The sequence below is a fragment of the Arachis ipaensis genome, chromosome B10 (genome assembly GCF_000816755.2).
Source record: "Arachis ipaensis cultivar K30076 chromosome B10, Araip1.1, whole genome shotgun sequence".
Lineage (NCBI taxonomy): Eukaryota > Viridiplantae > Streptophyta > Magnoliopsida > Fabales > Fabaceae > Arachis > Arachis ipaensis.
The window spans coordinates 1,750,512-1,764,809 of NC_029794.2; the positions used below are offsets into that span (position 1 = coordinate 1,750,512).

Consider the following 14,298-nt stretch of genomic DNA (forward strand, 5'->3'; position numbering starts at 1 on the left):
GATTCCAAAAGAAAATATAATAATAGAATATAAAATCTGATTACTGGAATATTGACATAACAGGTAAAAAACACCAGTAATGGTAAGGGAGGTACAGGACTTGAGGAAAAGAAAGAAAGAAAATAACTTTTGCTAAGAAATTAACCTTAAGAAGATAGTTTGTTCTTGCTGCCATTACTCCATTAGCAATCACAATGAAATAATGAATGTAGTATTATCCGGAAGCCCAAGCCCACTTGGTTAAAATGTGGTGACGAATTATGTGTTTGAGTCCAGACCAAAAAAAAAAAATTAGGTGTTTGAGTGAAGGGCATCTGAAGCATGTGGATGTAGCATTTGTATGGAGCTTCCTATATAAATATAACATTATGATCAAACATTCATGCTTACAAAAACCGCTTTTTAATTTCAATATGGAGGCAAATGTTAGGCAAATGTTGGGTTGGACGCGGTTATGAAGAAGAGAGGTGCTTGACTTGTGTGTAGTGTTAACAAATCGAACTATGCGAGTTCTTCATAACTTGTTGAACGGTCTGAGTGTAGCTAAGAATACGGATTCATACAAAAATTTATATATATATATATATATACAAAACGCACCGTCCGATTTGCATGCTGTAAAATTTAAATTTCAGTCCTTGCCAAATTGATCCTCCGATTTGTTAAGCAATTTTTGCCAACACAGAACTCGCATAATCCGAATTCTAACTCCTGCCACTCACATAAAGCTGTCTCACAATTTGGTCTAGCACTATCTATTTCCATATCTAAGCACATCACATTCATGGTTCCATAACGAAAAAATTGAGCCTACAAAAACAGCAACTTTTAAGATAAAGTATGATCCTGTAGCAAGTATTCCATATGGAATGGTCAATGACCATTACACCCTTAAATATTGATCCAAACATGTCACCTAAACCATAACAACTAGAAGTCTAGAACTACTACTTGGTTTGCACCAGCATTCACTTCAATATTTATCAATTTCAGTTTCATGATGAGTTGCAAAGCCAGAAATAATAACTATGACACAGTACCTTTTCCAAAGCCATACTATTACTATATTAGAAAAAGATGACGTGGACATGTTAGCATGAAAGTAGACCTCTGATTCAAGATCATAATTGTGTAAGCATCACCTTCCAGGCAAGAGAGAGATCAAAAGCTCCACGAGAATATTAATAAATGATGAAGAAATAACATAACTATATACTTATAGTGGATTAAATTTAAACTGAACATTTTAGTTACAAGTAAAAAAGAGGTGACAAGGTTGTTTTCTAGGGGCAGAGAAACTGAGGTTGCTTACAGGGATGACAATGACCACACCATCCCCCTCGTATTACTGGGAACATTCATTGAGGTTCTGGTTTTCTAGCTCATGGAATAACACAAACCGACAAGGCAAACATCCTCAGAAACTTACATGCTGCTATGTAACATCAGAGAGATTCAATTGGATGAACAATCTGTACTCTGAAATCTGAATTGACAAATATTAAAATATAGACTAAGCAATTAACTCATCCTAATTACATTTTATTTTTTCCAAGTTAGTTCTGTAACACAAGGCAAGAATAATTAGGGGCGTTGAAATCCAAATCGATTCAAATTAAACTGCTCATCCAATCCGATCCAAACCGAAAACCAATTAAAATCGCACTAATTTGGATTTGATTGGATTCTATTTTTTGCAAATCGCTGGATTGGATTGGATTTCGAATATACTTTTCATAACCGATCTAATACAATCCAAACCGCACAATGTGCTATAATATTATTATTTTATTATTATATTTACAATTATATTTATAACATGTTCAATTTGTTATACATTTTTCTATTATTCACGTATTATTATTATTATTTAATAAATATTTTATGTTTAAAATATTATTTATTTATTTATTTTAACTAACCTATAATTTTATTTCTATTGTTATGTTATCGTTAGCTTTTTAAGATATGTTAAGACTTGTTATGTCATTGTTGATTATTTAAAATTTGAAGTTAAAACTTGTTATATGTATTTAATTTTTTTTATTTAAAAAACCGCAAATTCAAACCGATCCAAACCGCTTGTAATCGGATCGGATCGGATCGAATTTTCAAAAAAAGTCCATCCAATTCAAACCACACAGCACATAAACGTTCGAATCGGATGACTTTTTCTCTTAAAACCGAAACAAACCGTACCGCGAACACCCCTTATGAATAATAGTGCAAGCAGTTCTCGTTGTTATGACTTATTTCCCCCACCCACTGTTGCAGATACAGTATTCAATGTGTCAAAAGTTTGCAATTTGAAGGGAAAGATTGTGAATTTCCCATAAGATTCTCTCTCTACCAAAACAAGTTCTGAGGTGTGCATCTTTTTTATGTTGGCAGCAACAAGAGTGGTTGCAGGCATGCTTATTACTACTATCAGAACAGACAGTGCTTTTCCCCCCAAAGGCTGCTACAAACAATAACACTAGTCAGGCCAGGGATAGGACTTTGGACTTGAGACCCTTCTTTTCCCCAAACATGCACATATTCAAATAGTAAAATTTCACAATTGCATCAAAATCCACTCTTAATTTCAAGCAACAAGTAATTATACTCAGTGGACATCACTAACAAGGCCATTAATTATGAACGCACTTTAATGAGATTAAGTTTCACTAACTATATATGGTAGATATGATGACTAAGACATTCTATGAATGTCAAATTTTTCTTAGATTAAATATCTAAATTTGTCCCAAACAAATTTGGATAAAATATTTTAGTCTCCAATTTTTATTATATTAGAAGTCTCTAAAAATTATTTTGTAAGTTAGATTAATTCTTTTGTTGTTTTTTAATAAAATTTTTAAATTTGTGTTAAATAAATAAATTTATAGCAAATTTATTATAAGATAATTGAATCCAAAAAATATCATTATAAGATAAATTAATTATTTTTAAAATAAATTAATCCTCTCAAGACCTTCTAAATTAATGAAATTTTGTTAGAGACTAAAAATATTAAGTTAAATTTTTTTTTTTTTTGGAGGCCAATTATGTGTTTACTCATCTGTAGGTAATTCCTTGAGTTTTCTCATAAGCCATAAACGTATTTTAGATTTATTTAACAAATTATGATCATAATGCAAAAGTATAGAAAATTGAACAATTATATGCATAAATTTCCAATAAAACTCAAACTAGAATCCAAACTCAGATATGATGTAAAAGTACTACACATAAAAGTGAGTTAGAATACTAAATATGAAGGGTAAAAACTACATATAAATTTAATTCATCAATGTGACGAAAACAAATTAAAAGAGGTGAGGATAAAATTTAAAGCTAAGGTAAACAGGATAAGTTGTTGATCCAACCATGATGAGCTTGAATTTATGCTGCTTTGATACCAAGATGGTTTGATTCTTGTTAGATCTTCTGGTGACCTTTCAACAATAAATGTGTTATTTATTGCTTTCACGCTCATATAAGAAAGGATTTTCAAGTATAAAGAGAGGTTCTTTTTGTTTTGCATATCACTGATACATAGTTTGTTATGATTGTGATTTGGATTTATAGTTATGAACCTTCTTGTAATCATAAAGCAAATTATCTCATTTATCATTGCATTGATTTTGTGATCTCAAGCAGCCATGGTGATGAGAGAATTTTTGTGTGGTTTAGAATTTCACAAATGAAATCTCGTTGCAAGTATAGTTTTTAAACCAACAATAATTCTTTCATACAAAAAATTGTTTGTCACTAAAGCAAACCCAATTGTTCTCATGCTCATACAAGAGGGGATTTCCAAGTATGAAGAGATGTTATTCTTGTTTTGCAGATCACTGATACATAGTTCATTGTTCCCTCTCACATCCAACCTTTCCCCAAGCTTTGCAATGAAGTCACCATTCAGCTCTAGAACACCATACAGCATGTTGTTACTAATATTCAGTTGATCTAAGTTAGGAAGCAAGCCTAAATTTGATGGAACTTGTCCCGTTAGGCTATTGTTATCTAAGGATAGAGCTGAAAGGTTCTTCAATGCAGAGAAAGAATTGGGTATGGGACCAACCAAGCCACACCTTGAGAAACTCACTGATTTGAGCTTCAAAAGGCTTCCTATGAAGAATGGTATCCTTGCTTTGATGGGGTTGTCATCCATTATTAAATACTCCAAATTCTCCAAATCTGACAAGCTTTGAGGAATAGGACCAACAATGAAATTATGACTCAGATCAAGCAGCACTAACCTCTTGAGCATTCCCAAATCAAAGGGTATTCTACCATCAAGCCTATTTGAGCTCAAATCCATCTTCTGAAGTTGTTTAAGTTGTCCAAGGGAATGAGGAAGATTGCCTTCAATTCCATTGAAACTAATGTCCAAAATGGTCAGACTCTTCAACCCTCCAATTTCCAATGGGATTTGACCACTGAAGTTATTGTAACTGAGGTCAAGTTGCTCTAGACAAGGCAAAGAACCGATCTTTCTTGGAATCTTTCCATGAAAGCTGTTCTGGGACAAGCTTAGGACCCTAAGAGAAGACACTTCAGCCAAACTTGAAGGTAGTTCTCCATTGAGGGTTGGATTAGACTGTAAGGCAAGGTGTTCCAAGGAAGAGAAAGAACCAAACAGTGTTGATGGTAGAGTCACAGGTGAATCAACAAAACAGTTGAAGATTGAAAGAGTTTTCAAGTAACTCAGCTTGATCAAGGATTTGGATATGTATGCAGAAGATTTGCAAGGTGGTGAAACTATATCAGGACCAATGTGGATCTTTGTGATATGAAATATTGGATTTTGAGGGTCATCAGTGCTAACTTCACACTCAACACCAGGCCATGGAGTTTCAGTGCATGGTTGGGGATGTGCTTGTGACCATTCAGGATCATCAAGAAGAGCTTCCATCACTTCAAACAACCCCAACAACTCTTCCTCTTCCATTGCCATTGACATCATTTCAGCTGAAAACAAAAGGAAGCATACAAGGAAGAGAGGCACAGATGCCATTTGATAAAATGCCACAATGGTAGCCCCACAAATGGAATTTTGAAGACTGTAGATAGTAGATACTTTTGAAGGGTATTGGAAAGAAAAGGATCAAAATAAGGTTTTTCTTGAAGGGTGGTGGTGGCAAATGAGGAGAATGTAAAGGTAACGCTTAAGCATCTCATTTTTTTTGTTGTGTCAGGAGTGAAGGATGCAAAGAAAGAAAGTTAGAGTGAGTATGACAGTGTTGTTGGTTTTGCATGGAAAAAGGAGTTAGTGTAAGGGAAAGACACAAATGAATTTGCCATAAAAGGCAATGAAGATTTCACTGAACTGTTTTAAATGGTTAATTCAGAATAAATGTAACATTGATTAGACATCACTTTGTGGCTGATCTTCTGGGACAATGTTATTTCTTCTTCTTTTCTCACACTTCAATCCGTGAACTCAGCCAACAACCTTTTTCAGAATTTTATTTTTTTTTCACTGTTCAACAAAATTCATTATTCATTATAATTTCTGAAAGTTTAAGCCTTCACAACTAGTAGTAGTAACCTGTGCAGTTTGGCCTAAATACAGGCTTAGGCTCTTATAAAAGGCTTATTACATTAATAGGTCAGGCCTAAATTCACTAATAAGTTTTATTGGCTTATCAGACCGAATATGAAATTGTAAAATAAAATAAATAAAGTTAATAACTAAAAGAAGAATAAAAACAAAAAATAAAAAAAAGTGTTTAAAAATTTTATAATTATTAATTTTATAATAGTAATCACTCTTTTATTTAATAAAAAAAAGAAAAATAAAAATCTTCGGCCCGGCGGACCGGCCCGCCCCGCCCCGCCAAAACCTGCCAATTTGGCGGTGCGGGTTTGGCGGGTTTTTTTAATTTGACGGGTTCCAAATCCTAGCCCGACCTGCCTTTTTCAGCGGGTTTAGCGGATCGGTCCGACGGGCTCGACTGTTTTGCCACCCCTACCGAATAGGGTAAGAGTAAAATGGGTACCACGTATTCGGGTGTTGCCACCCTTAGTACGATTACCATTGGTACCTTTTTCCTTATCCTAAACAAAACTCTCAATATTAATTTGTGTTGTGGGTTGGGTTATAGAACAAGGAAGACCAAAGACATAATGGACAACTTGGATTGGTCCAACTACAACAACCCAAAAGAAAAAAAAAAAAAAGAAAGAGCTTAGCAAAAAGTACTTAATACTCAATCTTTTATTAACAACTATAAACCAATTACAGAGAAATATAGAAATTAAGAGAGGTAAAGAAAAATAAAGGAAAAACATTGTCGCATCCTTTAAATGACTTGTAGTAATGGAATCATTTGACCATATGCAAAATGTGAGGGAGGGATAAAAAATAATTTTACAGTTAAAAAAGACTAAAATAAAATTTTTAAAAGAAGGGCTATATCAGATTTTATGTATAATAATGTTAGCAAAAAAATTATGGTGGAGAAGATCATTACCCCTTATCTTGTATGAGAATCCACCTTGGCCCAGATTATTCAATTCTACCATGCATGCATGTTTAGCTTGTACCATTACTTTTATAATATTTAAATTGATCAATCACTTTTTTTATGTTATGTTTATCTTTTTATTATTGATTACTATCGTCTATTGCCTAATTTTTATCTATTTTTAAGTATCAATATAATTATTAAATTAAAATATTAAATTTATTATAGATTATTATATAACATGTAATGTTTGTTTAGTCGTATTTTAGTAAATCATATTCTTTAGGTGGTTTAGATATTAAATATTAAATATGGAATAGTCATTTGGTGTTTTAGGGTACCAAAAACCAAATTGTCATTGTTAATTAATGAAGACAAAGAACTTTATCATGGACGAGACACAATAATAAAATTCATATAATATATATAATAATAATAATCTAATCGAAATCATATTAATGATGAAAAGACTACACTAAAACAATATTAATTAGATGAGACGTAGATTTTTCCTACAACAAAACGGCTAATTGTAAGGACCCCCCAACCTTAGTTTGTGAGCTCCCTTAGCTTGTTCACGGAAATTGATTCATTGAACTCCAAGCTAAGCAAAGTTACCAACCCTAAATATCAATGGATCCAGTATAATTAATTCCAATTAATTATACTAGTTATATAAATAGTACGCACCACTACAATCCGTCAGCAAACAACGCATAAAGTAGAGCACTTTCTAGTCATTTTCGGCATTGCCATCAACAACCAAAAGGTTCACCAACAATCCACTCGTCAGAGAGCATAAAGGATCTGTTAATAATATCCCCCACACCTGAGCTTTGATTATTGAAAACTCTATAATTTCTCTCTAACCAAACTGTCCAGATGACAGCAAAGAATCCAATCAACCACTCTTTTATTTCAATCGCGCTACATTTATCAACAGTATTTCTGCTAACTCTTATTTATGATTGTGTTTAATAGAAGTGTCTTTATATATATATTTTCTGAATGTCTCCTTATGCATATGTTTAAAATATAATAATTAATTATTATTGACAATAAATTAGTAGATAGTATATTGGTCTATACTTTTTTATTTTATTTTGGTTCCATTTCATTTGTCACTTTAGCTATATACATACTTATCTATGAAGCACGGACACTTCGCTGAGTTGCGGTGTCCGCGTGTCGGACACATTTCGGACACGACACTCACCGACACTCGTCCGACACGCGTGTCTGCTGTGTCCAAACCGTGTCTCAATAAAAAATAAAAAATTCTTCTCCGGACACACTTGGACACACCTAAATACCATCACGTGTCAGCGTGTCCGGTCTTATTCTTAATATATATTGTTAAAATAAATTTAGATATAGTATATATTATTATTTATTAAAACAAAAAATATTTTAAATACTTGATATAATTAAAATAAGACATTAAAAATAATTAAAAAAATTAATTTATATTTTAATATCAATAAAATATTAAAATATTATTACAATTTATCCAAAAAATACTTTATATTTTATAAGTATGCGTGTCCCCGTGTCATGTAAGATTTTAAAATTCGCGTGTCGGCGTGTCCCGTGTCCGTGTCAGTGTCCGTGTATCATAGATACTTATTAACCAATGAAAGAAACAGTCAATAATTTACCAACAATAATAATATTCAAATGTGATATAATCTTAAAATAGTTGCACCCTAAAGTTCTTCAAAAATACTAATAGTAAAATTCATTATTGTGTTATTTCCATAGTTTAGATGATGATGATGATAGGGTAAACATGAACGAGACAAAGGAAACTTGATCATTATCTGGTTGTTCATGTAGTGTTCCTCTCATTACTACAAAACCCTATTCCAAGGGGGTTTTATAATGAACATATAATCTTTTAGCTGATATGAAGATCACGCAAGAAAGTGATAATTATCCAATTCTAAAATGACAACTCCTTTTTCCATTCTTGTATCCCGCCAATTCTTGTTCCCTCTTTATCGTAAATAAATGAATTATTTTTAGTAGGATGCTCTTATAAAAACGCTTAAAATGTCTTTTTGTAAAAGATATTTATGTGTCACATTATTATTGGACGTATTAATGAATCAATTATTTTTTAATTTCTTAATAATTTAGAATAAAACCGATTTTTTTATAACAATAACAATAAACCTAATTGTTATTAGATCCGATTGAACCGACTAATTTATATAACCTACTGGATTATGAGTTTTTTTTGTTTTTTGTTTTAAATAAAAATTAGGGATATATTTATCTTTTTATCAAAAAATTTAAACATAATTCGGTTTAGATTGTATAAATCGGTCGGATCAAATTGGGTCTAATAATTATAGTGCGGACAATTGGGTTTATGATTGTTGCTATAATAAACCGATTTTATTCTGATTTATTAAAAAATAAATTATTAACTAATTTTAAAAAAATATAAAATAATATCACAATACATATAAATGTCTTAAAATAAAAAAAGGCATTTTTAGTGTCTTTATCGAAGTCATCTTCTTATTTTTATGACCAACTTCATCAATCAATCTAATTAATATAAGCATTTTCAAAATTAATCAAGAGCATATCATGGCAGAATTAAGGTGAAGTTATATAGGCATTAGGCTACGAATGAATACATAAGCTTATAAAATGATGAACCAACCCCATCTCTGCCGTCAAAAATTATTTTAATATAACAAATATCTCGTTATTGTATTCATCATTATTGTTACATTGATTCTGGATCTAAATTGAAATATTATGTGCGCCACACAATCCTACGTCACCATCTTAGAATTGGCTATAATTATATAGTAAAATCTAAACATGATTAGATTAGTGCCACACACAATTGAAAAAGACCAAGCTAATTGAATTGGGACCCAAATTTCAGAGAGGCTGCACAAGTAGAATTTGCCACTTGTTCAATATGTCATGGCCTAAAGGTTTCATGATACATGTGTTAAACTTGGAGCATTACACAAACGAAAAGAGTAGTTAGAGATGGCCCCCACAAAGATGAAGGTATGTGTAGTAATTAATTAATTTTATTATTTAACTAAGAGGCGTTTAATTTGTTTCAATGAAAAAAATTATATTGCGAGAAATAAAATTTATAAGAATAATATAAGTCAGTATTTTAATAAGGAGACTACTTTAATAAAGACATTAAAAATATCTTTTTTTAAAGATATTTATATGTTTTATGTTATTATTAGATATTTTTATTAAATCGGTTAATAATTTATTTTTTAATAAACTAGAACAAAATCAGTTTATTATAACAATAATAATAAATCTAATTGTCTGCATTATAATTATTAGACTCGATTTGATCCGATCGAATTACACAATCTAAATCGAATATTTTTAAATTTTTTTTATAAAAAGACAAATATATCTCTGACTTTTTATTTTGCAGACATTTAAATCTCTAAAAATTTAAAAATATAATTAGATCCTAAAAAAAATTGATTTTATTCGAATTTGTTAAGAAATTAAAAAATAACCGGTTCATTAATACGTCAAATAATAATGCAGCACGTAAGCGTCTTTACAAAAAGACGTTTTATGTGTTTTTATGAGAACATCCTCCTAAACAAATATACAAAATTAAAAATAGTTAAAACATCCAAAACTCAAATTAAAAAAATTTTTAAAAGTCAAATAAATAAAATTAATTTAAAATATAAAATTTAGGATTAAAATTTATAATTTAGATTCAAAATTTAGAATTTATAATCTATATTGTTGATTTAAGTATGTGAGAAGATCAGTCTAATTTAATTGTATTTTGTGAATGACTTTTAGCAATAATTTTCCTTATTCCCGTGTCATCCAATGAAAAAGTGCATAGGTAATTGTAAATTGTAGAATACACTTTACCTATATTCATATACTCCTACTCTTAATTCCTACTTCTAATAAATTTTTGCAACTTTTTTATCGTTTTCAAATAAAAAACACCAAAGTCCAAAGTGGAAACATCTTCTCTGTCCACTCTCCGTTGTGGGTTTGCTTTCTTCAATTATAAGTGGGAGTAAAATAATAATTAGATTCTTAAAGATATTAATTTTTGATTAATTTATTTTTGAAGAAAAAAAAATATCAATTAAATCTTTTAAGATAATAAATAGTGGATATATATGTTGACGTAGGTTGTATGATTGTTATTAACCACCTTGTAGCTCGAAGTGAGGAGAGGAACCACGAGAGTAACGACTCAGGAAACGACCAGTCATATCCTGATAGTGACGGCGAAGGGAGTAGATAGTTGACCAAGCTAAAGAATAATAGTTGATGAAGAGAAAGACATAAGTAGTAACGTGAGTAAGATTCGATAAAATCAAAATCTTTGCAACCGACACATAAAATCAAGTTTATATTATGATGTTCATAAAATGTAAAACGTTTCCATCTACTCTGCATTTAAATATAAATTCTATCATATAAGAATAAGTATTCTAATGTCGAATTTATAACAAAACATATGGAACAGTAGCGCATGGAATTTATAACAAAAGTGATTCCCTAACTAAAAGTGGTGAGACAGACGATATGAAGGTGTATGTGCCGGAGGTGGTACAGGTTTTGTTCACTTGACGGTTCTTCGGTGTAGGAGTGTTGATACCTATGATATGTACAGAGATGAGGAGTGTAGAGAACCGAGTCCACCGTAATCTGGGACACAAAACGGTAAGAATCCTCTGGTTAAACTGTATGGTTTTTTCCACACCTTAGATCTTTACCTTGTAGAAGTTAACCATGAAGAAACCGAACCCAAACCGCAGAGATTGACGAAATTGGTAACACCAAATGTAGGTTCTGTTGTGACCCACCCCAACCCCTAAACCGTATGGTTGTTAACAATACGATAAAAGATAAGAACGTAAACACGACCCCAGTGGTGAGATATCCTTACACTTTGGTTTCCCTTCGGGAAACCAAGCAAACCACGTTCACTAACACCGTCGATATTCCTTCTCCTTTCTCCTAAACGGATTACTAGGATTGGAAAAGATGGTTTTATTCCTCGAACTACGAGGATAAAGTAACCTTCCTTCTGAAGTTGTGTGTCTAGTTATATTCATTCAGTTTAACTATTGATAAACCAAGAAAACCAAATTAAGTTTTTAGACTTTAATTTCTTGTTCATCCACGTCTGCACGTCAAACCAATGATTCAATCATAACGTTATTACTGTTTTTTTAAGCATTGCTTTAAATCTGCAGTTGAGAACGGTGAGTAAAACTATGTTTTAGGTTTTGGTTACCACTCTATAGATCACTGCTCTTTTTAGAAAAACCACTCCTGACTTTAACCCATTTCTTACTTCTAACATTGATTTAGGAAACTCTTTTAACATGTAACGTGTACTATAGAAATAAAAATAATAAAAAAATCTAATCTTTTTCTTATTAGAAGTGAGAAATAGTTTACAATGAGAAGTAGTATCATAATGGAAAATACTCAATACAATAATAACAATATATGGATTTTGTTTCACAAAATCTAAAATATAACTCTCACGATTCTCCGGTTAGGAAAATTACCTTTTTATTTTTTCTTTTATTGATCACAACTGAATTTATGGTCTGTATATCAGTGGTTTTTTTTTTTTATGGTCTGTATATTTTTCTTTTTTAAAACCAATGGCCTATAAAAAGAAAATTTAATAGTAAGTGATTATATCAATGTAATATTTTGCAAAATTCTGTGATTCAGTTCTATTTGTAATAACAATTACATTGTTATTTATTGATTTATATACATTATTCTAAAATATTATGTAATGTATGTTTACTTTAGTTTCTCATTAGAGAGAACCTTTAAATGTCTACCAACCTGTCTCGATGTTAACACTGTCTTCTTCTTCGATCTCTAGATTTAAGTCGTGGTTTGGATACCTTTGATCGGTGACAGGTGTCTCAACTCCTTGATTTTAGGTAGTAATTTTAGTAAGGTTAAAGAAGTTGTCCCTAGAACGAGTATTGTCGAAGTAGAGTAGAAGGTTCGAAACATTAGGTTGTTCGAGCTTGTTACTTGGCGGTGGAGAGAGTGAGTAAGGTTTAGAGGGGTCGTTTGTACAGTCATAAGTCGCAGTATTGGTACTACCGGCCTCATCGAGAGATACTGCAGGAGAAGCAGGGGGAGCAGGCGGCGAAGTGTTTTTTAGGATGTCCTTAGTGTACGTATGTCTCTTACCCTTATCCTAAGTACTAATTGTAACACCGGTGTCGATAGAGTCGTGGCCAGCTTCAGTTTTCTTTTCTTTAACGAAGTGTTGTATTGAACAACCTACTAGGTTGACGATAATAAGGTTATTCACACAAAACCAACCATGGAGTCATAACAAACGTACCAAACCGACTACAAAAATACAGACAACCTGAGAAACTTAAAGAGATACTAGTTAGTGGACTCTCGTACTCTTCATCACGATGACGATATATAACGTATCAATATCGTTAACCCTCGATACAACCATGTAAAAACCACTGTAATCAAGTATTCATATCACCGTTTTTACTCTTCTTAACCAACGGACTATCCTTGGAATTATCCCCATCTAATCTCATAATAATGAACGAACAATCACCCCAAGTTCAAAATTTAAATTAAATAAAACATTAAACACAATCTAAGATATGAATATTTGGACACCTTCTTTTATAATCGCTTTAGTTGTTATTCCCTCTTCTAAATCTTGTTTTACCACTTTTTAATAATAACCTCTTTGGTTTTCCTCTATTCCTACTAGTTTTGTTCTCAGAATCGGTTTTCATTACATAAACACTAGTAGAACCGTCTTCGACCAATCTCTAATCATAACAATAACGTAAGGAACTTACAAGTTAAGAGATTATGAAACGAGTACATTCGTATTCGACCTTATAAATTAAACTCATATATATATACTAGTGCTTACAATACACACGCAACACAGACTCTTCGTGTAGATATAGTGGATGTGGAAAAGGATTATCCTTCTTGTCAATTCCAATTGTTGACTGTCTAAGCCGTCATTACTTCGTCTTAAACCAAGCCCTTTACCACCGTTCTCACACTCCAACGTCTCGTTACGAACACTCCTTATTCGATACCTTAACTTTAATACTAATTAGAGTTCCTTATTGGGTGTACGCCGTATCAAATATATGAGGTCGAGATTCGAAATGGTTCCTTTCTTCCCTATGTTTCTACTACTCTTGTTATTACCTCCCCTTTGTTCGTTTTTTTATTTTTTTATTTTTAATTGTTTGGATATCATTTAGTTTGGTCATGTCCAATATCAATGTACAATTGGTTAATCCGTTGTATGACGCATGGCCAATCGCACATGGCTAAGCGCTAAGTAGACGAATAGTTTTGTGGAATCTAGTGGATTGCCTTGGTGATACTAACGCTTGATCAAGTGAACATACGTAGCAGTTATCTTTGTTATTATTATAACCAAAAGCTATTAAGCTAATTCTCTAATTAGGTGTATATGTCATTTCATTGTTAATACAGGGAGTTTTAAAGCTGAAGCTTATTTAATCAGGAATTTTTTTTATATAGTTAAATCAGAAAATTTTATCATTTACCACCTGTGTACTACAAGAAGATAGTTAAGTAGTTGATTTTGAACTGTTATTACGAATATATATGTCAATTAATGAGACTATACAGATAAATATTTTTTATCAGTATATCTATTATTGAAAATTTTATTTTGAAATGAATAAAATTATCTTAAATACTATTTATTTTTTATCAATTATTTATTATATATTTTTGAGTTCTCTATTTAAAATAAAATGTAATAAATAATTGTCTTATTGTATATATC

General features: G+C 31.4%; 1 protein-coding gene across 1 annotated transcript; it reads right to left on the reverse strand.

Moving 5' to 3' along the window:
- On the reverse strand, nucleotides 2,250–5,423 carry LOC107619903 (piriformospora indica-insensitive protein 2-like). Its single transcript, XM_021113693.1, has 2 exons — nucleotides 3,765–5,423; nucleotides 2,250–2,265 (listed from the first exon to the last, which is right to left on the reverse strand). The coding sequence occupies exons 1-2, from the start codon at nucleotides 5,000–5,002 to the stop codon at nucleotides 2,250–2,252; spliced, it is 1,254 nt and encodes a 417-aa protein (XP_020969352.1). The 5' UTR covers nucleotides 5,003–5,423.

What these genes read in the sequence shown, in the direction of transcription:
- LOC107619903 (XM_021113693.1), bottom strand. Translation starts at nt 5,002, where the DNA reads ATGGCATCTGTGCCTCTCTTCCTTGTATGCTTCCTTTTGTTTTCAGCT.